Source organism: Diplotaxodon limnothrissa, linkage group LG14 (genome assembly GCF_057381915.1).
Source record: "Diplotaxodon limnothrissa isolate DT_005_m linkage group LG14, D_limnothrissa_male_GT1.1, whole genome shotgun sequence".
Classification (NCBI taxonomy): Eukaryota; Metazoa; Chordata; class Actinopteri; order Cichliformes; family Cichlidae; genus Diplotaxodon; species Diplotaxodon limnothrissa.
In genome coordinates this window covers 35,994,329-36,016,401 of record NC_140609.1, presented here as the reverse complement: position 1 = coordinate 36,016,401, position 22,073 = coordinate 35,994,329, and the positions used below count along the sequence as shown (strand labels likewise).

Here is a 22,073-nt window from a genome sequence, read left to right as displayed (position 1 = left end):
GATCTATTCCCATTGGTGTTTTACAGGTCTTACCTTTGCCATAATATCAGCATATGACATATAGAGATGGTCAACATCAAGTTTACTGTAAAGAAATACCACAGAGCAGGAATCAGTAAGTGTCACTGAGGAACAGGTCAGAGAACTGAGGCAGAGGAAGAAAGACGCTCTCACAGCTTTTCTGTAAGAGCTGTGCGGCTGAAATGAAGAATCAGCTGATGAAGGGGGTCAGGCTTCGTCTCAGTCTCCTCTTCCTCTTCCTCCTCTTCTTCCATGGTTTTCTAATCGTTAATAGATAGGATAAAACATGACAGACCCTTTGTATAAAGAATAGACAATATGCCAGTGATGAAACATTAATGAAAGTGTAACTTACTGATAAGTCATCAATCATCTTGTCTTCAAATGAGTAACCCTCGGTTTCTAACCAGTTGCGTTTGTATGCATCCAAGAACATGTTGGTTACCCTGTGCCTGCAAACAATGAAAGATCACTGACAATTAGGGATAATTAAGATAATTAGGTATAATGCCTCATAAAGCCTTTTGATTTTATTGTCGATCATGTTTTGAATAAGTAAGTTGCTAATCATTACGTGGTGATGTTGTACAGAGGCGTCATCCTGAAACAGGCCACCACAGCTCTGCGACGCTGTTTAGACAGCAGCTTGTGCCAAACCATTTTCTTTGACTTGAAGGGATGTTCAGTCTAATGTACAAAAAATAAATAATTATCTTGGAAAATGTCTCAATTTTCTTAAGCTCTGCATTGCCTGCTGGGTTATAGTCATAGGATCAGAGAGATAAGGACTTTTTAAACGGAGAGCCAGTTCCAGACCTTCTTTTATTGAGGATGCCTGGTTGTACTCACCACTTCAATGTGGTAAAGGACAGCAGACACCTCTTGTACTCTCTTCACCACCTTCTCAGGATCATCGGCATCTTCTGCTTTCCCAGACATCTCTTTATAAAGAGACATCTGCCAGCGCATTGCTGGGTCCTCTACCTAAAATATAACACGTCAATGTGTATAATGAACAGAATGAATAGATTTATACAGGAATGCGTTTATTATCTTCTTTCAGTTAGTAAAGAAATAAAAAGTCTGCCTACCTTGCCTTGCAGATGCAGGTTGTTGTGCAAGAATTCCCTCACCTCTTCATCTGTGTCTTTCTACGAGTTAAAGAAACCAAGATTTGGAGGACATTTATAATCCTATAGTTTAGTAATTAACAGCACGCAGTTATATGACTGTGGAAAAATTATTATTATATATATAGAGAGAGATAAAATCATTTCTACCCATTTTGTGTCAAAATGTATGCTAACAAAGAAGCAACGCTTTTGCACTATAGAAATTTAAAGCGCTATTAATCTATGAAGCAAGTTTTGCCCAAAGAAATCACATTAATAAGCACAAGTACCAGTGAGTATCTGATCTTGGCAAGGTTGATGAGTTCCTGGTCTGCAGGAGAGCACATATTGAGGCCGATGGGAAGCATCTTCTTTAGCGCTGCTACAATTAGGGAGGTCTGCACAGAGTAGCGGTCCCCCCGTCGCTTCTTCTTGGTACGCTCCTGCTCTGAGCTGCCAGACTACAGAGAGATTAAACTGATTGAACACTTTCTATTCCATGAAGCAACTATATGGCACCAATAAAAAATCCCTTTTCAGAAAATGGTTTGTGGCATTTAAGGCTTAGGAGAATATTTAACAACTAAACAACATATTTTCTTCAACTTTTCGTGTCATGTCATGTGCTTCATTGCTGCACCAGCAACAGGTGTTACACACAATGCAGCTTCACTGTTAGTACTGCAGTGGCCAGACAGGGCACATCCTGTCCATTGGACATCACAGAGAACAGCACATGGGGTTAGCTCCATCGCCGTGGAGCTCTTCTCACACGCTCCTATCCAGAGCCTGACAATGCTCATTACTGTCTGTTGTCTGGCCTCACAGCACCCTCTCTGCCCTTATTGTGCATGCTTGGTGTTGGTGTGTGTGGGTGGAAAACACTCTATGGGCTTTGAGAGTCATTGTGATGATCAGGAAACAGAAGCTCACTACAGTAATGCCCATCTGATAGCCCAGGAGAAGAGGTTCTACTTGCACCAACCACGTAAAACATCAAACAGTGATTAGGTTTATTTAACAATTTAATGGTGTCAATGAACATGACATGAAGTAACGAGTCCAGTTAGTAAATATGATGACAGTATTCTGGTGATGTAGTGAGAGCTAGCTTAATTTCCTGCAAAAGATCCAGCGACTGACATTTGCTACTGGTGGACCGAGCAACAGCAGGGTATGGACTTTTGGTTTAAACAGCTACTGAAAAGAGAAGAGTCCCCCAGTGCAGGAATCTCTGACACAAAAGCTGAAAAAAAAAAAAACCCAAGCATCAGTGACACAAGTAACATCACAGTAGCACGGGCTCCATAACTGTATCCAACAAGGATCATCGAAAGGCAAACTATTTACTGGTCAAAGAAAAACAGGGTGATGGTACTCGGCTGCAGGAGTGCACACACCAAATTATATACGCTACTGCTCTGCCGAGCACCATGAAACCTTTCACACTACTGTGATCTACAGCAAAGAGCTTTCATCAAGCTGCTCCGGACCCCTACTCACACATATACAGACACACATAAAAGCATAGGTTTGCGACACATTCACACTCACATTCTTTACTCCTAAAAAACATCACTAATATATTTGTGTATAATATAATCTCACACTTCATTCATTCACTCATAGATGTGTAGTGAAGTCTCTCCTAAGAGGAAAAACCCTGTATGTGTGTGTTTGTGTGTTTGTATACGTGTGAATATTGGGATCTGTCTATTAGCAGTTGATGAAATGCCTCCGCAAACTCAGGGTGCCATGCGATCAGCACAGCTCTCGTGCACAAACACGGTCTAACCTCTCCATCTCCGGCCTAGTGGCCCAGCGTCCAACCCCGACACAGGATATATATGGAGAAAAAACAGTTAGCAACAATCTTACTACTACACTATATACTGCCGCTTACACAGACCTGGGAAAAAAAGGATATTAATATTTATGTAACAGCCCATCAGTCTTCTTGTAGAAACTTATTTGTGAAATGACTGAAATGAACACTTACAGAATAATCATAAAGCTACAGCAGCTTAAAGAAAAACAATGAAATAACAGCTGAGAAAACACCAAGAAGGGCTTCCTGTTACTTTTCTCTGCTTGTAATGGGTGGTGTTAGTGAAACATTAATTATTAGAGTTTAGTTTCTTAATGTGTTATGACTCAAGATATGGAAGTAGGTGAATCAAACCTCTAGAGAACAGGCAATGTTTTACTTTTACATTTCCTTTGCTCTCAGATAGTACCTTGCTCATCTTGCTCTTACTGTCAGCAGTCAGGAAGGACATGTTGTTGATCTCATTCATCACCACGAAGTTCTGCTCCTCCCTCTTGAAGTTCTGCAATATATAACACAATAAAGATGCTAAACGAGAGACGGAATAAATGCATACATATATGATGTCAGAAAACAGAAGACTTACGTGGGATTTGGACCAGAAAATGAAGACCTCTCCCACCATCCTGAAAAGCTCCTCTGCATCTGGGTCTGGACAAGTCAGCCAACTTGCCCTACAGACACAGGCAGCAATAGATAGTTCTTAAACGTGAATCATGACCAGCAAAAAAAAGGGTGAAATGAAAGTGGAGCTTTCTTTTAAAACCTTGAATTATTGTTCCTGTGGAGTTTCCTGTTCTACTGTTCAGATTTTGAATTTATTATTTCTTGTAGGTTTAGTTCCCTGGTTCCATCCCTCTGCCTCAATAACAACATTGTGCCTCATTGCAAGACAAAAAAGCGTCATATTATGCTCCCCTAAATTTCTAATTTCAATAAAAAAAAAGAAAACTGAAGCAGAAATGTGTTTCATATAAAGGTGCTGCTAATCTCAGCTACCTGTTGTTGTCCACGTAGCGAATGAGCAAAGGGTAGAGAGCGTACAAGTCCCGACAGAGTACAGCAAACTCATCTCGAATGGTCCCGTTTTCGCTGTCCACCTCTGTTTTGCCCTCCATGCGCAGATGATCCTCCTCTGCCACCACCTTTGCTGCACGCTTCTTCAGCTTTTCCATGGTTGGGATAAAGTGGGATTTAAGCATCTCTGGTTTAGCCCTGCTGACAATGGGCTGAGCGAACACTGGACAAGGCACAAAACATTTGCCAGTCATCTCCAAATAATAGTTGTGTAACATGTGAAAATGTAGCTGTTTACACATTATGATATGCTGCAATACTATAGCTGTGTGTCACGTGACATTATTTTGGCTTATTGTAAATCCTCTGGTCACTAACCTGCTAATCTTTTCATCCAAGAGGCTTCATCTATACCCAGGTTGTTAACCACAATCTTCATGATGCTACCCAGCAGCTGGTTGAGTTGCTCGGAGGTGACAGCGGTGCAGAGCTGGCCGTCCTGCTCGGGGAAGTTCTCTGGGCCTCTCTCCCACCAGCGCGGGAGATAGTTGCACAGCATGGGCAAGGTGATCTCAATCACATGGGGCATTTCTGTGTAGCGAGCTCCAGACTCAGCCAGGTCATGGATCTCTTTCATCAGAATCTCCAGTTCTGGGATGTCAGGACACAGCTCTTCTACTTGATTGGGAAGACCAAGAACTAAGCGGGGAGAGAAAAGACGAGTGAAATCACGGACATGAAAAATAACTCAGCATGAACACTATCTAATAGTTTGAAGCATGTAAAATGAATCATAAAGGTAAAAGAACTCACTTGCTCTCTCTCTAGGAGTCTTGGTCGTGTAAACAGAAAATGAGTTGAATTCATTTAGCACTGGTTCAAGAAAGGCTACCGGCATAGCAGCTGCTAAGTGGGCCAAACACTCGCCAAGAGCTGGTCGCTGTCTGCAAAGGAAGGAAAAACATGCATACTCATAAGATGTCTGTATGAAATAACACATGCAAAATCAACCTTTGAAAGAATACATGCGCATAAAGAAAAATAAATGTTTCTTGTTATGATATCTGATATATAATGAAAAAAGTAAAACTAGTTCCAGGCTTTTTTTTAGACCATGTCTCTACTCACTTCTCCACATGTGGAGTCTTCACAGTGCCCAAAGAGTAGATGCTGCACATTAGACGATAGCAGGATATCTGCAAGTCGTCCACTGAGAATGTCGAGAAGAGACTTCATTAGCTCTGAGTTGGTCCAGAGTAACAAGTCATTAATGGTTCATTTAAAGGACAAAAGCATTCTACTTACTCATGACATCATCACCAAACTGGTGTTGGGCAATGTGGTCAAACAGTGAAGTGAGGACTGGCAGCAGGGCAGTGGTGGTGTAGTTGATATTCTGTGCTACACCCTTAACCTGTAAACAACACACAAATACAGATTTCAGTTCACAAGAAAAACATGAACACATTTGTTTAGTGAGCAAAAAGAAGAGAAAACCCTCTCTGACCTGGTTTCGACTGGACACCTTGCCCAGTTTCAGATTTTCAACCATCTTCTCAATGTCATCCGCAGCGCTCTCAAAGAACTGACGCAGGCCGGCTTTCACAATCTCAGGGCCTGATTTCATAACAGTCCTTAAAGAATACACAGAGAAAACGTTTTTCTAAAAATCTCAGACAGTTTGTTTCCATTTTCTCTTTGCTTGAGGAGCAATAGGGATGTTTTATGGGTATATTGTGATCTACCTGGCATCCAGTGATCGTGAGAGAATGTGCAGGCAGTTTACCACTGCAGCGGCATCCGTTCCTGAAAACATAACAAAAAAGGTGCATTGTCAGTGCTATCCTTCAGCTCTACAAGAGCCCAAATTACTGCAAATGCCACAATTAGCTCTAAACCTGGTATACAGTTTGTTGGGAAATATTGAGCAAACTCACAATTACACTACAACGGTAAAGTCTGAATCTTCTGAATCACAAATGTTAAATACATAGCTGAAACAACAATAATTATTATTTAAGAAAAGAGCATAAAAAGTTGTTAAAAACAGTTTCTTAAGTGCAATGCCACCATCACAGAGTTTTATTTAGGCACGTTTAAAGTGGAAGATCATATTGTGCTGGTGAGACAAGCTCACCTGTCCACTGGCCATGTAACAATGACAGTCTACTTAAGACATATGGTGGTGAAGGGGAGTAAAATGACAACAAAGCATTCATTGTCTCATATAAGCCAGGATGATAAGACACGACAAAGCTGCAGTACAGTACCAGTGGATATCTGACGCCGTCACAGACATTCATGCTAACTTTGTGGATACCTTTTAAATCAAAGACAAACTACAGCAAACATTAAAGCCAAGCAAAAGCTGAGCTAAAGACAGAGAAGAGAAGAACTGGTAAGTTAGGAGGAGGTGACGATGATTTATTAGTTTGATTAGTATGTAAAGTAAAGGTAGGGAGGAGGAAGAAGCAAAAAAATAAAACGCTGTAATAAAGAGAAATTACACAGGAAAACAAATACAGAGATGGTGACAGGGCATGACATCATGCAATTTCCTTACCAAAAAGAGATACTCTGTGCCTCACCAAAGCAGCCAACTTACAGAAGATACTGAGGTAGGAGGAGAAAAGAGGAAGGGAGAGAGGAAGGGAGTATAGTAAGGGGAAACAAGGCAGGAAAAATGTTTGAAGTACACATAAAGCAAAAGGAAAGTAAAGGAGATCATGGATATCACACAACAGGAGAAAGATGGAGGGACATGGAAGGAGAGGACAGATACTATCACACTGTCCTAAAGGGAAAGGAAATGCCAATTTTTTCAGGACACATAATTCAAGGTAAGATTGATTTTTTTTTAAATATGGTTTTATGACACATACCTCGCAATCATCTCCTTCTCTTTATTTGAGGAATGACCTCCACTGCCCAATACTTTGGCAGGAGTGGAGAGAAAGTACAGGCAGTGGTTCTTGAAGTACTGATTTACCAGCGGCAAGAGGATCTATAAAAAATAACCCAGCATAAAATATCCAATTATAAATAGTATCTGCTTAGTAAAGCTACAGAATAAAAGGTGTTTCTCAAAAACACAAATTGTGGCAGTTTTTTCAGTCCCTACAACTTCAGCACAGGATTCTGTTACAACTATCACCCTCTGACATCTGAAAAAAAGTACGACGAATAAAGAAGCTCACCTTGGCAAAGAATTTGATTTCTTGTTCGTGTGGTGACTTTTCCACTCTACCGCTGCTAACTACAGCCTCTGTTAGAAAAAATAAAAATAATAATTAAACCACTTCTGACTTTATTTCTGGTCTAAACAGCAGTGCACACAGTATAAGTACAAAAATCTATGTGTGTTCAATCACAGTACCAAGATGAGCGATGAATTCCTGGGCAATGTCCATCCATTTAAGAAGCTTCTGAAGGAAGCCATAAGCAAAACGCTTTTCAATGGAGGAGATGTCCTGTTCCATATCCTTTAGACCTCTAGGAGTGGAAAAAAAGATGGAGGAAATATGGAAGGAGTTGAAAGAGAAAAATGGATAGCTCTAATCTTAAACTCTGAGAGCTCCAGCTTACCTCGTCACAGCATATCCATTAAGCTGGAGGAACTTGAGCAGGTCCTGGGCTTTCTCCCTGTCTCTGGCCTTCTCCTTAGCCGTCAATGTGTCATAAGGCACGAGCAAAGGATGAGTACCACCACCTAGCAAGGGCACAAGTCATTTTTTAAATCAACATATCATTAAAAAGAAAACTCCCAGTTTACTGTAATAAAAACTACTCTTGCCTTTGGACTGTAGCTCCAACTTCTTCTTCCTGCCCCAGGTGTTGTGATAGTTTTCTGCTAGCTGTTCAGCCATAGACTATGTGGAAAGAAAATAAATAATTATTCTACCTAGTTCTTTAAAGGTATGTGAGCAACTTGTGTGACCTATAAATGCTGGGGAAAATCTGACCAGAAGAGACATACTTGCAGCTCTCTGGAGAGGGCCATTCCTGAGATGTCTACTGGCTGAGGGCTGTATCCGTGACTCGGATCATAAGTGGCCTGAAGACAATTTAAAAAAAGATCTTGTGTGTAACAGTGTCCATGTGAAGTTTTTCAGTAAAAGAGAAACTCCATTGTTTCCCCAATTTAATTAGGCCAAGAGAAAATTCATTTTGCATGATCCACAAATGTTCTGTTTTTACACTTATGTAAAAACCTTGCATTCCTATATGGACTTTTACCTGAGCAGTTTGAGAGATTTTGCGCGTGGCGGTGGTGGCGGCGGCCTTTTTCTCGACTTCTCCTTCTCCATCCCTTGCTTTCTCTATGGTCCACTCCCATGCTAGCATAGCTTTGACGGATTCTTTAATGGGCCAACGATAAATCTCCTTGTCCTGAGAAAAGGAGGTAGAGGGCTTTACAATTAACAACTAAGCTATACTATGAATGCCCATAACAATAATCATGCAAAAATAGTCAAAAGGTCCATGGGTAATGAATACTAATTAAGAAGATCTGGCATCCTCATATTTAATGGAACACAGGGACACTACAAAAGGTTAGATATGATTAAGTGTTCAGAATTTCAAGCTTCAGACTAAAACAAGTGAAAAATCATTACCTTTTCAGAGAATGTTTTGTATGGCCGGAGCATCGGGTGAGTCTTAGCATTCTCATCTAGCACCTCTCCATACGTCCAGTTGTTCTGAATCTGAAAAATGATTTAAGCAATTATTACAAATAATACTTTAAAAAACATTATTGCTTACATTATTCCCTTATTACTGACCTTTTCAAAAGCCCATTTATCATGAGTGTGTTCTGCATACTTGTTGATGAAAGGATCCAGTCTCTCTGGGATGATAGTGCTGAAAATTTAGTCATATTTACTGTTACTCAAATAATCTAATATCTAAACTTAACTTCAGAATGCCACTATGACTTTATAGAAATTACAGTGTAGTTTCATGTAAGATGTTTATATCTTCCTTTTCAGTTACATTCATAACTGCACTTGAAGATTTGAGCAACACTTAAACGCACACACCACACTCCACAGGATGCACTCAGAAGCTGTCCTACAGTTATATATATATATATATATATATATATATATATATATATATATATATATATATATATATATATATATATATATATATATATATATATATATATATATATATATTCTCTCTCACGATCACTATATATATATATTTTATTTTATTTTTTTAACTGCTGTGTGACTGTCTGCTGCTCGTCAAATACATTTTATTGCAATGTTGACCCTTATGGAGTGCCAGGACTGACATAATGAATTAATTAAATACACCATTAAAAAATTAATTAATTGTGGCAATAATTGATTACAATTGTAAATAAATAAATAATTAATATATAAAATTTAATTAAATATTTATTTAATCAATTATTTCCCATTTTAATGAATTCTTTTCAATTATTGACACATTTAATTAATTATTTAATGGTGTATTTAATTAATTAATTAATTCATTCATTCATTCATTATGGCAGTCCCAGCATTCCATAGACCCTGTGCTAGCTTGCATATGACAAATACAACTGAAACTGGAAACAATCTTTAAAAAATCTGTTCAAATATGTAATTATAACTATCCATCACTGACAAGGTACACGTTGACTCTCTTCCAAAAGCAATAATGCACTAAAATAACATCAAACAGTCTTTCTTTCAGTTCTCACTTGGTGGTCTCTACTGGTTTTGGATCAAAGTTGCCTTCAGCATCCACAGAGGCCTTTTTCTCAGTGTGAGAGGAGTAGCTGGCATCCACATAGTCAGGGGGGATGGCTCCAGCTATAGCACAGAGGCAGGGCATGGCAATCTTGAAGAGCTCTGCATCAAATTTCTAGAATTTAAATTCATATTAGAGAAGCCAAGTTAGTAATTCCTTAACTTAAACGATGTGCACTTATGGAAGGTTAACAACATCTCCCACCTTGTGTGCCAACGATTCGAAGATTCCCCAAAAGAGTTTTCGAGAAAGATGCAGCTCCTCCTCAGAAGTCACCCCAAAATTCGCCCATCCATTTGGCAAGCAGTAGTACTTCCAACAGCGCTCATAGTGATTGGTCAGCAGCTGAAGCAATTCAATTCATATGTGATATAAAAATTAGATTATATAAACAAACAAACAGAACGCTGTTATACAGAAGACTCACCTTGAGAGGCATCTTTGCATATTCATTGAGGATGGGTACGTCAAACACCAGCCGTCTAAGCAAATGCTGCAGCATAGAGGGTCGAAGGTATCTGTGGATATCACCGTAAGTTTAAAACTGTTTGAAAAGGCACGTTTCATCATTCACTTCAAAGTTTGTAATTTGTTGTGAATTTGCCGTTATCATTAGATCTTTCTTGTAAAAGAGATAATGTCTCGAAAACCTCCCCAGGCTGAATAAAGGTTAAACAAATAGAAAATAAAGGCTTCCTTTTTGGAGTTATTCAGCTTGCTTATTTAGCATTTGCTATACAGAGAGGGTTTTTTTAAATACTGACTTGCAGAGGGACATGAGACACTCCTCTATAACATCCCTCTGAGCCTTGGTAAGGGCTCGGCCACGAGACAGGCGATAAATTGTGTGGAGCATGGAGTCGATCATGATGGCCCGGTGGTCTGTTCCAGCAAACAATGGCGCACACTTTGTAAGAAGAGGCAGTACAGCCGAACAGAGGTAGCGGTTCAGAGCCAAGGCCATTTCAGTTGTGCTGAATGCCACCTAAAATCAGAGAAGACAAAAAACTGCTTAGACTCACTGCATTACCTTAAAGACAGACGGATACATTAACTATATCAAAGGGAATCTATAGCAAATTACATCAATATGCAGACTTTGTACTGAAATCTAGAATTTACAGAAGGAAATTTTATCTGTTAGGTCTGTGCCTTTTTTTTCTCACCGTATCCAGAGAAGCTGCAGCTCTCATGTCAGGCAAGAAGCCAACCTCAAGCACATGAAGCAGGAAGTCCTGGTTATCAATACCGTACACTCTGTCGAGGAAGAGCACCATGGAGGCCTTGTGGTCTGGCACAAAACTGGCAGACATCTTGGGCTCAATAATCTGGCCATCTGTGGTTAGATAGGAAAAAAAACCTTATGAAGTAGGGCGCCACATTTTTTAAATTATTACAAAACATCCCTGTATCAGCATAACTTTTTATCCAACCTTTGCCATATGCTGGAATCTGCACAGGTAAGCTGATTACTCCAACCAGGTCCTCTATAGGCACCAGAGACCTCAGGATGGCCCTGATTCTTAGAGCTTCACCCTTACCCGCTTGGATCAGCTACAAATAAAAAAAATAAATAAATTGTGCTATATGAAACTAACTCCTACAAATCAAACACCCACAGATCCACTCTTCCTGGAGGTTTGAGGGATAGAAATATGTTAAAAGCTGCTCTACTTACATGCATCTCTGGGGCACAGCGACCCAGCAGATCAATGAGAGCCGAGTAAAAGGACATGATGGCATTTCCCAGATGCACACGGTTCTCCTCGTGCTGTTCCTCACCACCAAACCTGCCAATCCAGATAATGTTATTTTCTATAAGAAAATTTGTTGTGCTGCTGTGAAACTACACAGTGATTTGTCTAAGCTGTTAGTTGGTGTTATTTTGTCAACAAAAATCGAATTCACTGCCACTGCGCCAGCCCTTACATGAAGCGCCTGTCTTTCTTAACAGTGGGCCCATCTCTTGCCGGATCCTCTGATATCTTGATGGCCTCCTCCATTGCAGCCAGCAGGCCATTACCACCCTCTCCTCTCAGGGCTGGGCCAAAGCACTCAGGGCGACGGATGAGCAGACGCACCACAACGGTGGCATTCTCTTCCACGCTTTCTCCTAAGGGGAGTAGGTTGTAGGAGGAGGTAAATATTAGTGGCGACTACTTACAAATCTCATCATTATAAAATAATCAAAGCCAACCATTAACGAAGACAGCAAAGCGGAGGAAATCCAGGTATCTCTCGCCGCCACAAGGATTCCAGCCAATGTCAGGGTAGCCCTTAGACAAGAGCATTGGACACATCTGCAGTCCACAGCCTGCCAAGTATGTCACCACCTACCTCGTGTGAGTACCAAAAGGAGAGATTATCAGATAACAGTTCCACTATAGCCTTTTTTTAAAAAAAATTTTCTCTCTAACCATTTCCAGTTCCTGCTCTTGTAAAGCCAAGGCCAGCTCGTTATTGTCAATACAGGAGGCTGCAGCCACATCCAGGGGTGTGGATCCACGCATGCCTACATAGGGATATAATCAGTGAGTTTATTCATTCATCACCTGGTATAAAGATCCCAGCACATTAAAACTCATTTAGAAACGTCTTACCTGCATGCTTCAGTGAATTAAATTTTATTATAATTGTTTCATGATTATTCAAAATAAAAAAGATTTAAAAATAAAATCTGTCCATAATAAGCCATACACAGAGTACAGTAAACAGTGTAACAGGGGACTCACCCAAGCCGATACCGCTGTTCTGCAACAGGTAGCTCAGATGGTCAAACATAGAACGCTGGTTCTGTCGGCTGATACGGCAGAAGTAACACAGGAAACGACAGCAGCTGGTCACCATTTGGGGGAATCGAATCTCCTGGGCAAGAAAAAAACAAACATTTTTCTCAGATGCATAATGTCTGATGTGTGCTGTGTTATAAATTGCAGGCCTGGAAAGTGAAAGGCTTGAAGAAATCACAGTTACCTTCGAATCTCCTCCTCCACCTAACACGTTGACCATCACTTCCATCACAGTCTCATGCATACCCAGAGCTCTCATCAGATTGGGGTGTTGGTAGAACACCTTGTTATTCATGATATTTCTGAAAAAAAAAAACCCAGAAGCCATACATCAGTGTTACATTACTTAATAAAATAACATCACATGTTCTATTATTATAACTCAAAATGTAACAAACTAACTCTAAATTCCAAAGTATACACTATTTATCCCCCACACTAACCCAATGCTCTGGATCATAAGCCGCTCCTCTTCAGGACCCATCTGGACGATGAGCAGTGATCGGATCTGTCCCAAACACTCAAGTAGTTCCATGGTGTCCTGAACGGACACGGCATTGATGGCATATGCTTTGGGCAGTGCTCGGATCAGCTCGCCAAGACCGTCGTACAGTCGGTGTAGAAGGCTGAACATCAGTCGCACCAGCTCAGGGTTCTGAACAAAAGACTCCTGAGCCCAGTGGATCATGGTGTGGGAGATCAGCTCCTGAAGGGTGCCTGGGTGAAATGAAGGAAGAGCGTGTTATAAACTCAATTTAACTCTTACCCTAAAGCTAAAAAGAAAATGCAGATCGGGTCCTTCAACTGTTTCACAGGTAATCTAAGTGTTAATCTTACTGGGTTTTGCTTCTTCCTCCACCTCTGGCTTTTCCTCCTCCTCCTTCTTCTTACGGAGGCTTTTAACCTTGTCTACCAGACTAACAAGTCTGCCCCTCAGTGAAGTGTCCACCTCCTCCTCCTCTGGTTCCTCCTCAATATGTATACCTATGGTAAAAATGTGACAACAGCATTAAACACCCATAAACAGCTTTTCACACCTGAAGAAATTCATAATTACACAAAAATGCTCACCACAGTGAAGCAAGAGGTCATTGTGGAATTCTGCCAGTGTTTCCCGCACGTCCTCGGGAACTGGAGAATCTTCATCCTCCAAGTGTTTGAAGTTCGTTAGCATAAGAACCTTAACAGAGAGCACATTATAGCAGCTATATCAGGATATTTTGTGTGTCTTTTGCTATAAATATGGTTCGTTTTGTTGTCGTCTGAACAGCATATGGGAAACTTAACAGTTTATCATCAGATCTCAAGAACTAATAATTAAGTCATCAAGTACATGGTTTGTACTTAATCATTATAATTAATCTTTAAATCCTTAGATCTGATGATAAACTGTTAAGTTACACTGTTCTCAGTGTAAGTTTTTACTTTTCAAAGATGAATATCAACTAAGAAATACCATCTAAATTAATTCAAACCTGGAGCCTATGAGACATTTGTTTAGTGTGATAATATTAGTTATTACCTGGTCCTGTGGAGGCGAGCGGAACTCCCGGGTCTTGCGTGCAGTCTCAGCAGCTGACATGGTGAAGGCTCTCATTAGCTGGTTGTAACGGACACGTTGATTGCTCTTAACATCATGGACAAACTGGTCTGAGAATGCTACAATGGCTTCCACCCTGTGTCTCAGCTCGCAATCGCAGAAGTACTGCAGGAGTGTGCACATCTGAAAGAGCAAGGTGAGACAGGAACATAAGTTCTAATGCTAATAATTTAAAAAAACAAAACAATTTATGATATGAGATCCTCTGACACAATTATCCACATCAGTTGTGAAACTGTAAAGCAGTCATAGTTTAAACATCACAATGACCTGCAGTTTGACAGACTCTGGCAGCGTCATCTGTAGCAGTCCTTCCTCCAGACCCTCGTCTTCCTCCTGTGCTTCTGCTTCCACTGCCTCTGACTCCTTCTCTTCCTCTGCTTTCTCTCCATCTACCTTTCCTCTCTTAGCCTCTTCTTTGTCCTTTTCCTCCTCTTCTCCTTCTTCCTTGGGCTCAGCCTCTTCCTCCCCACCCTCTCGTTTCTCCAGCTCTTTTAGCTCCTCCTCTTCCTCATCCCCAACCCCTTCATCCTCAAGCTCGTCTTCGGCTGCTTCTTCCGATTCCTCCTCCTTCTTTTCCTCAATTTCTCCTTCAGCAGCTCCACCCTCTTCAGCTTCCTCCCCTTCCTTTCCACTGAAAACATTGGGATCGATCATCTTGAGAATGTGCTTGGTGTCATCATCATTGAAGATGCCCATAATAAGCAGTGTACTGATTAGCTTCAAGATTGGGACAAAGTGGAACTCTACACTGCCTCCTACTGGATCCCGCATGGCCTGGCTACCATCCAGCACAGCCTCTCGTAACATGTTAATCGCCTTTGTTTTCAGCTCCTACAGAAGCAAAATAACAAGTAAGTAAAGGCAGAAAACATTTAAGATTTTTGGTTTAATGCACCTTGTCTCCTGTTTCTTACCTGTAGAGGAAAGACAGGACTAATGGTGTACAAATCAGGGTCTGTGCCAACAAAGTTGATGGATGAGAAATGCAGCTTTGGCCGTAAGCAGGTAGTGAGACCAACACCAGGTAAGGAGTGGGCTTTTATTGCATCAGGATAGAGCTTGATGCTGAGGGTCTCTTCGGTCATGGGAACAATGAATTCCCTGTTGGTTCCCAAGCGTGCCCGTTTTGCTGATTCCAGATGAATGCTGATAAGCAGATCATAGAAGCCGCTGCGAAGAGGTCCAGGTAGGTAGGTGTTCTCAATAGCATAGAAAAGCTGGGATTCATCCACATGACTGCATAATGCATGAGCCACTCGGTTGTTCCCAAGTGCGCACACAGCACAGTAGAGCATGAGTGTATGATAGTGGAACTTCATCAGATCCTGACGCTCTGAGAGCTCCAGGATATCAATACATCTGTGGAAAAAAAAAGTCAACTTCATTGCATTGTATGCATTATATGATCATGACAAATCTTTTGTAATAACTATATGTTAATCGCTCTATATATTTACCTTCCCTTTCTTAAATCACACTCTCATGATAAAAAAAATGTATTTTTTGGTTTTCAGCTCTCTTAATGCGGAAAAAAGAAAATAGCTTCTTCCTCTGACATCTCTAAATACATCGGGTATAACAAGTAACTGACATTTGCAATGATAAAGTTAAAAGATGTAGGGATTGCTGATCTGCTGCTATCTCAATTATTTATAGCAGGAATGTCATAAATGCTATATGAAAACTCTAAACTTAAGAGTTTTCTGCATCGACATTCTGTTTCTGACCTGTTCTCCTCTGGGATGTGCAGTGCCATCATGATGAGAGGTTCAACACACTCCACCATCCAGCCTAACCGCTCATTTACTTTGCCCGTCTCTGGTTTGAGGAAGTGATTTGGCATACGACTCCAGATAACTGGAGTCAGCATCTGGACATCCAGCCTCGGGGGGCACTGAGGGACTGGATTGTTACGTTCACTGTGGAACATCGCAGCTGAGATAGGCATGATGTTCTGATATGAGAGATACAGTAGAGGTGAGCTTACTGTCATTTGAAGGAAAAAATAAATTCAACTAGATTTGAAAAATACAGAAATTCAGATGTGAAGGTACAGGTAAAAAAAATAGTGGTTCATTTTATTAAAAACACCAAACATCATCATTAATAAATGATGGACAACATCTGGTCCAATATTAAAAGAGATAAGTAGGAGAATTGCAATGCAAGATTGGACCGTGCTCCACTCCCAAAGACCACCAACGTGGGTCTGACTTACATTACCATACATTTCTAAATTGGTGACACTTTAAGAAAAGGCAGCTGCAAAAGAGAGTGAAAACCGTTCCATCTGACCTTGAGTTTGCCCAACTCTAGCTGCACCATGTTCTGACTGAACGGCTGAACGAAAACTGCAGGGAAGAGTTTGGTGTTCGGCTCCACCTGACAGAACATAGCGTTGTCACATAGCTCATCAGGATACATTTAAAGCAAAGAATAAAAAACACAGATAAATCTATTTGACTTTCCCTTACCTGGTAGAAAGTATTAATCTCCTTTCCATTTGCCGTAAAAGTCATTAGACCTGTTGCCAGATCAACAAGGCAGCCAATCACCATGTCCTCCTGGCTAAAGCGGGTCTGTTGATTGCTGACCAGGTCCCCTCCCCACACCATGTAACAATTACTGTGCTTCATGCTGCAAAGAATGAGCAAGAAACACGGCTGTAATGAAACTCACTCCAGTTAAACTCATCTGTCTCAACTGAAATACTGCAGCTGATCCAAATTCTTTACAGTAACTAACAAACCAAAAAAAAGAAGTAGATGTAAGCAAAATAGAACCCTAACTAACTTTGAATTGTATTTTCTTTATTTTATTTTCTGTCATACACTGTGAATATGAATAGAGCTTCAAATAATGAGTTCAGCATATGTAAAAGTAACCTGATGATTGTATTTTCTACAAAATATGAGTTTTTTAAGAATAAGAAATTGTCTGTGAAGGTTCTCAGTCATCCAGGTCATCGTAGTCAAAGGAGCTTGCAAAGAAAAGCGTCTGGACTTCTTTAAGTTGCTTGAAGACGTTTCACCTCTCATCCGTGAAGCTTCTTCAGTTCTAAGGTCAAATGGTGGAGAGTCCCAGATATAAACCTAGTGGGAGTTTCCCCCCACAGAGGGACAAAAGGACCCCCTGATGATCCTCTAATCGCCTGAGCCAAGGTGTGAAACTGGGTGTGGGTCCCAATCAGCCAGCGTTTCGGGTGAGTTCATTGTGAAACCTGGCCCCACCTTATCATGCGAATTCCTGAGGTCAGATGGCCCAGGATGTGAGTGGGCGTTAAGGCGTCTGGGAAGGGATCTCAAAACTGGATTATAGATGGCAGAGAGTTGGTGTCGTAAACCACCGCCTCTGTTCAAAGATGGTCGCTCACAGTGGACATAGATGGCTTCTTTCACTCCTCTTTCAAACCATCTGTCCTCTCCGTCCAAAATGTGAACATTGGCATCCTCGAAAGAGTGTCCTTTATCCTTAAGATGCAGATGGACTGCTGAGTCTTGTCCTGTGGAGGTGGCTCTTCTATGTTGTGCCATGCGCTTGTGAAGTGGCTGTTTGGTCTCTCCAATGTAGAGGTCTGGGCATTCCTCGCTGCACTGTACAGCATACACCACATTGTTAAGTCTGTGTTTTGGCGTTTTGTCTTTCGGGTGAACCAGTTTTTGTCTGAGCGTGTTGCTGGGTCTGAAATGCACCGGGATGTCATGCTTGGAGAAAACCCTCCTGAGTTTTTCTGATACACCGGCTACATAGGGGATGACAATGTTGTTGCGTCTGTCCTTCAGTTTCACACCTTGGCTCAGGCGATTAGAGGATCATCAGGGGGTCCTTTTGTCCCTCTGTGGGGGGAAACTCCCACTAGGTTTATATCTGGGACTCTCCACCATTTGACCTTAGAACTGAAGAAGCTTCTCGGATGAGAGGTGAAATGTCTTCAAGCAACTTAAAGAAGTCCAGACGCTTTTCTTTGCAAGCTCCTTTGAATAAGAAATTGACTTTTTGCAGCAGCCAGGCGAGGAAAAGTGGGCAATTAGCATGAGGGGGTCTTAAATAGACACGAGCTTAAACAGATAATGAACTGAGAGGCTGCATCTCAAAGTAAGTAAGATCCATAATTTTTTTTTCACTGTAAAGCATATAAAGCTGCTCTAATGAAGTCCCAGAACAAAAATATGGAGCTGGAAATAAGCTTGATTCATTTAGGTGCAATGCCAAATTAATATGAAGGCATATTTAATTTGTAATTTCTTTGTGTTGTTTGTCTTTACTTCCACAGCATTTAAATAAACAAATCTAGCCTAAATGTCATTAGATTAAATTAAGATTAAATAAATAATACATAAAAAATATATTTATAAGTTTTCCTCAATGATTGGCCAGCAATAATAAAAATTTATGCACGAAAAAAACTAACCTGTCATGTATGTTGCCTCTGTCATCTCCCACTGTGACAGTGACACTGCGGACCTTGGAGAGGTCAAAGTTTTGATCATACATGTGGTAATCAGGAGTGACCCAGCCAACCCAAACACCAGACGGCTCCTGCCCAGCAAAGATCCTCACAGAGTAGTAATACTAAAGACGGGGGAAAAAAGAAGAAATCATATTATTTTATTATCTACAGATTACATGAAAACTTAAAGCCATCATTCAAATTGACAAAATCTCAGGTAATAATATGTGTAACTGTAGCAAATAATAACGTGAATCTCACAGTGGTGGTATTTTGGATGATCTCAGGATCATCTCTGTCATCAGGGACCACGTCTTCCACCAAACGTGGCACCGTTGGAGGAGCAGGAGGAGGGGCAAGAGGTGTCATGGCTGCCTTCTTGGCTTTGGAGAAAAATCTGTTGTCCACGGAAGATAAATAACATTTGGAATTAGTGTTTTTTAAAGGCTTCTAACTGCTTTACAGTTTCAGTGGATTTCATTCTAAAAGAACAAGCCAAATATCACAACTTCAGTTATTGGTATGTAGCACAAATATTCGTAAAATCAAACAAAACAAATAAATATAATAAAACAGAAGGTGATTGAGATTGTTCTGTTTAATTTATATTAAACCAGCAACCATAACAGTCCAGAAGAGTTTCATTATTTTGCAGTGACAAACTGACAAACGTACCCTTTTTTCTTTCCCTTTTCTGACATTGTGTCCTTCTCATTTTCCACGGAGATCTCCTTAGGCACAGAGGGGTCCTTCTTGTCCTCTTCCTGCTCCTTGCGACTGGCAGACTTTTTCAAAACTTCAAACTCTGAGTCCGGTTCTACCACTGCGACTTCCTCCTCAGGTATAGTAAGGGCACGGGTGAGAGGGGTGGTACCTGCCGGGATCTTAAAGGTCTCATGGAACTGCACAGGCATGCTGAGTCTAAGGAACATCATATCAGTGTTGGCATTCTGCGACCCAAACGTCTTGTGCGTCAGCTTCAGACAGGGGGCGCTGTCCACGGTCCCGTCAACACGGGAGACCTAGGAGACAAAAATACAGAAATCACTCATTTTGAAGTTCTAACTTTATTAAACTTTACACATGTCTCTGAATAGTTACCTCAATATGGTTGTGATCAGCAGGCACAGGCCCAAACTGGGGCAAACTTTTACTGAACCACATGGTGATGTCTCGCTTCATATTGATGGCAAAAGGTTCAAATCCTTCCTGCAGGCCACAAATGGCAAAATAGCGCAGGCTGCTGACATCTTGACCAAGATTAATCCTTCCAACCTGAGATAGACCCAGGGTACACACTGGAATAAAACCTGATGGGTAGCATGAAAGGGAAGGAATTAGTTAATAGTTTTTTCAAGCTGCTGCTTATAATGCAAACTGGCACCAGTAACTTTTAGTTATTGGTGCTAATGCTGGTTCTATAAAAAAAACAGTTCTCACCATCCCCAATTTCAATATCTTTGAAAGCCATCTCTGAGCCTGAGTCACTGATCAACATTTCTCCATTGAGTGTGAACATGATGTTCATCTCAGTCAGGTCTATCATACAGCCAACGACATCACCAGACTGCCACTGGCGGCCAAATGGTTCATTGCCAATATGCCATCGCTGGGCCTGGAAGAGGTTACAACAAATAAAATATTACCTATTTCCACAAAAACAGAGACATCATTTCCACCAGCTACAGTGTGCTACAGTAACCTTTTTTAGCTACTGACTAATACATCTTGCCTCAGGTTTACGAAACCTCAACCTTCTCCTAGCTATACAAAAATAATAAAGACAGTGTGATATTTTCTATTCCTACAACTTAAAGAACTTCCCTCCTCAAAATTCAATATTTCTAATAGTTTGAGATCCACGTCACCCATTCAAAAAGATGTGAATGATTTAGAAAACATTTACACAATATAATTTTTTATAGACCAAGTTAACAAGTCTAAATTCGATTTTTAATGTTACCCTAGTGACTAACCTTATTGCCATTAAAGACGTAGGCCAATTCATCTGCTCCCAGTTCAGTGTCAGAGTGGACATTAGGACGTGCCCAGCCCACTCTCATCTCCCCTGTTGAGACTGCCTCAAACTCAAAGTACCACTTTCCTTGGGTGACAGCATACGACTTCTCTGCCCTGAAGATTCGCACCTTGTCCCCACGGGTGTTCTCAAGGCCATGGCCAGCTGCAGTGAAAGAGGGAAAACATGACAGATAAGAATAAGAAAGACAAAAAAGGTGGTGTAAAAAAGATACTGTGCATTTAATTAGCGAACACATGAGGAAAGATTACTTACTGCTCTCCTGATCTGGAGGCTCAATGTTGTAGCCATAGCCAATGAGTGTACGGACAGCGTTGTTAACGCTGTCTCGGTTGGTTTTCTTAGTTCTCTCATCCAGCAGGTTGTAAGGTACCAGACGAGGGTTACGCTTATTAACAATGTCCTGAAAAGTGTAAAAAATGCAGCTTTATATAGAAAAGAAAAAAATATACAATGCATGTGATTGTAAGTGATTGATTGTGTACTTTAAGACAGACAATCCACCAATAAATAAAAGATCCACTAAGGATTGGGAAATCATCACCTGGACAATGCTGTAGGTCCATCCTTGCCGTACTCGGTCCCTCGCCCAAACATTATGCCCATTTTCTGCCAGTTTTTCTACAAGCTGATTCTGGTTTGGTGTCAGCTTGACATGGCTGAGATCAAGCGGGGCAGGCTTGTATCCGTTGCTCATCACATAGCTAACAGAAAGATATGGTTACATTTAGATCTGCATAGTTAAAGTATAAAATTATGACGAAACAATAAGAAATATCTTTTGTTTTCATACGTCTTGGGAAGCTTGATTTTCTTTAGATTCTCCTCCGCTTTCTCATCACCCATACCAACATGGCAACCCAGTGCTAGGAGAGTCCTGCGGGATAATAAAGTAAAGACACAAGTTCACCAATAATGGGACATAAGCGTTTTCCTCTGACCTTTAAATCTCTCAAATCTAACCTGCTACTCACTTGAGCGTCTCAGCAGACATCTGCAGATTGTAGTTCTTCTCTGGGTCAGGCAGACTTTGGAAGTCCACCAGACAGGGGTGGAGTTTCTTGTTGTCATCCCTAAACTGGAGGGAAAAATCATAGTTTTTTTACCCACAGTTTATAAATGTGTGTAAATTTATATATGTATATGTTAGTTCATGCTTTTTTTTGCTTGTGTAAAGCATTTTGAAGCATTTCTAACAGTCATATTAACTTTTAACAGTTAAAAGCTCCAAACCACTTAAAGCTGATGTTGTCAAACCACTAATCTCGTATAGTTGCATCTGTTCTGCAGTGCTGACACCATACTCACAATCCCATAGGTCCAGCCCTGCTCAATACGAGTGATAGCCCAGAGTTCGTGAATATTCTCTGCCAGTTTTTCTCGGATACGTTCCAAGTGGGGTGGCAAGACAATCTATAAATTAAAGGAAAGTCAGAAAACGAAAAG

General features: G+C 40.8%; 1 protein-coding gene across 7 annotated transcripts in view; it reads right to left on the bottom strand.

Moving 5' to 3' along the window:
- Positions 1–22,073, bottom strand: part of ryr1b (ryanodine receptor 1b (skeletal)) — a 63,785-nt gene that overhangs the window by 18,451 nt on the left and 23,261 nt on the right. For 4 of the 7 annotated variants that reach the window (XM_085371074.1, XM_085371077.1, XM_085371076.1 and 1 more), the window contains exons 21-79: positions 21,936–22,040; positions 21,602–21,705; positions 21,421–21,504; positions 21,172–21,331; positions 20,883–21,030; positions 20,566–20,771; positions 20,030–20,204; positions 19,691–19,899; positions 19,265–19,611; positions 18,851–18,986; positions 18,551–18,711; positions 16,614–16,776; positions 16,435–16,521; positions 15,867–16,093; positions 15,054–15,498; positions 14,407–14,970; positions 14,059–14,259; positions 13,608–13,716; positions 13,374–13,520; positions 12,980–13,253; positions 12,721–12,838; positions 12,480–12,612; positions 12,165–12,259; positions 11,945–12,080; positions 11,677–11,860; positions 11,426–11,537; positions 11,181–11,301; positions 10,914–11,083; positions 10,512–10,732; positions 10,175–10,265; positions 9,952–10,092; positions 9,698–9,861; positions 8,763–8,841; positions 8,595–8,684; positions 8,215–8,367; positions 7,955–8,032; positions 7,772–7,847; positions 7,564–7,687; positions 7,355–7,470; positions 7,176–7,243; positions 6,861–6,982; positions 6,542–6,591; positions 5,724–5,784; positions 5,486–5,612; positions 5,284–5,392; positions 5,107–5,188; positions 4,792–4,922; positions 4,357–4,677; positions 3,961–4,201; positions 3,548–3,635; positions 3,371–3,463; positions 2,929–2,943; positions 1,424–1,594; positions 1,113–1,172; positions 871–1,005; positions 596–708; positions 377–473; positions 175–281; positions 34–85 (exon numbers count right to left, since the gene is read on the bottom strand). In XM_085371074.1, coding sequence (XP_085227200.1) covers positions 34–85; positions 175–281; positions 377–473; positions 596–708; positions 871–1,005; positions 1,113–1,172; positions 1,424–1,594; positions 2,929–2,943; positions 3,371–3,463; positions 3,548–3,635; positions 3,961–4,201; positions 4,357–4,677; positions 4,792–4,922; positions 5,107–5,188; positions 5,284–5,392; positions 5,486–5,612; positions 5,724–5,784; positions 6,542–6,591; positions 6,861–6,982; positions 7,176–7,243; positions 7,355–7,470; positions 7,564–7,687; positions 7,772–7,847; positions 7,955–8,032; positions 8,215–8,367; positions 8,595–8,684; positions 8,763–8,841; positions 9,698–9,861; positions 9,952–10,092; positions 10,175–10,265; positions 10,512–10,732; positions 10,914–11,083; positions 11,181–11,301; positions 11,426–11,537; positions 11,677–11,860; positions 11,945–12,080; positions 12,165–12,259; positions 12,480–12,612; positions 12,721–12,838; positions 12,980–13,253; positions 13,374–13,520; positions 13,608–13,716; positions 14,059–14,259; positions 14,407–14,970; positions 15,054–15,498; positions 15,867–16,093; positions 16,435–16,521; positions 16,614–16,776; positions 18,551–18,711; positions 18,851–18,986; positions 19,265–19,611; positions 19,691–19,899; positions 20,030–20,204; positions 20,566–20,771; positions 20,883–21,030; positions 21,172–21,331; positions 21,421–21,504; positions 21,602–21,705; positions 21,936–22,040 — 8,697 coding nt within the window. The remainder of the gene's footprint in view (positions 1–33; positions 86–174; positions 282–376; positions 474–595; positions 709–870; positions 1,006–1,112; positions 1,173–1,423; positions 1,595–2,928; positions 2,944–3,370; positions 3,464–3,547; positions 3,636–3,960; positions 4,202–4,356; positions 4,678–4,791; positions 4,923–5,106; positions 5,189–5,283; positions 5,393–5,485; positions 5,613–5,723; positions 5,785–6,541; positions 6,592–6,860; positions 6,983–7,175; positions 7,244–7,354; positions 7,471–7,563; positions 7,688–7,771; positions 7,848–7,954; positions 8,033–8,214; positions 8,368–8,594; positions 8,685–8,762; positions 8,842–9,697; positions 9,862–9,951; positions 10,093–10,174; positions 10,266–10,511; positions 10,733–10,913; positions 11,084–11,180; positions 11,302–11,425; positions 11,538–11,676; positions 11,861–11,944; positions 12,081–12,164; positions 12,260–12,479; positions 12,613–12,720; positions 12,839–12,979; positions 13,254–13,373; positions 13,521–13,607; positions 13,717–14,058; positions 14,260–14,406; positions 14,971–15,053; positions 15,499–15,866; positions 16,094–16,434; positions 16,522–16,613; positions 16,777–18,550; positions 18,712–18,850; positions 18,987–19,264; positions 19,612–19,690; positions 19,900–20,029; positions 20,205–20,565; positions 20,772–20,882; positions 21,031–21,171; positions 21,332–21,420; positions 21,505–21,601; positions 21,706–21,935; positions 22,041–22,073) is intronic. The other 3 variants (XM_085371075.1, XM_085371079.1, XM_085371080.1) reach the window with 1 other exon arrangement.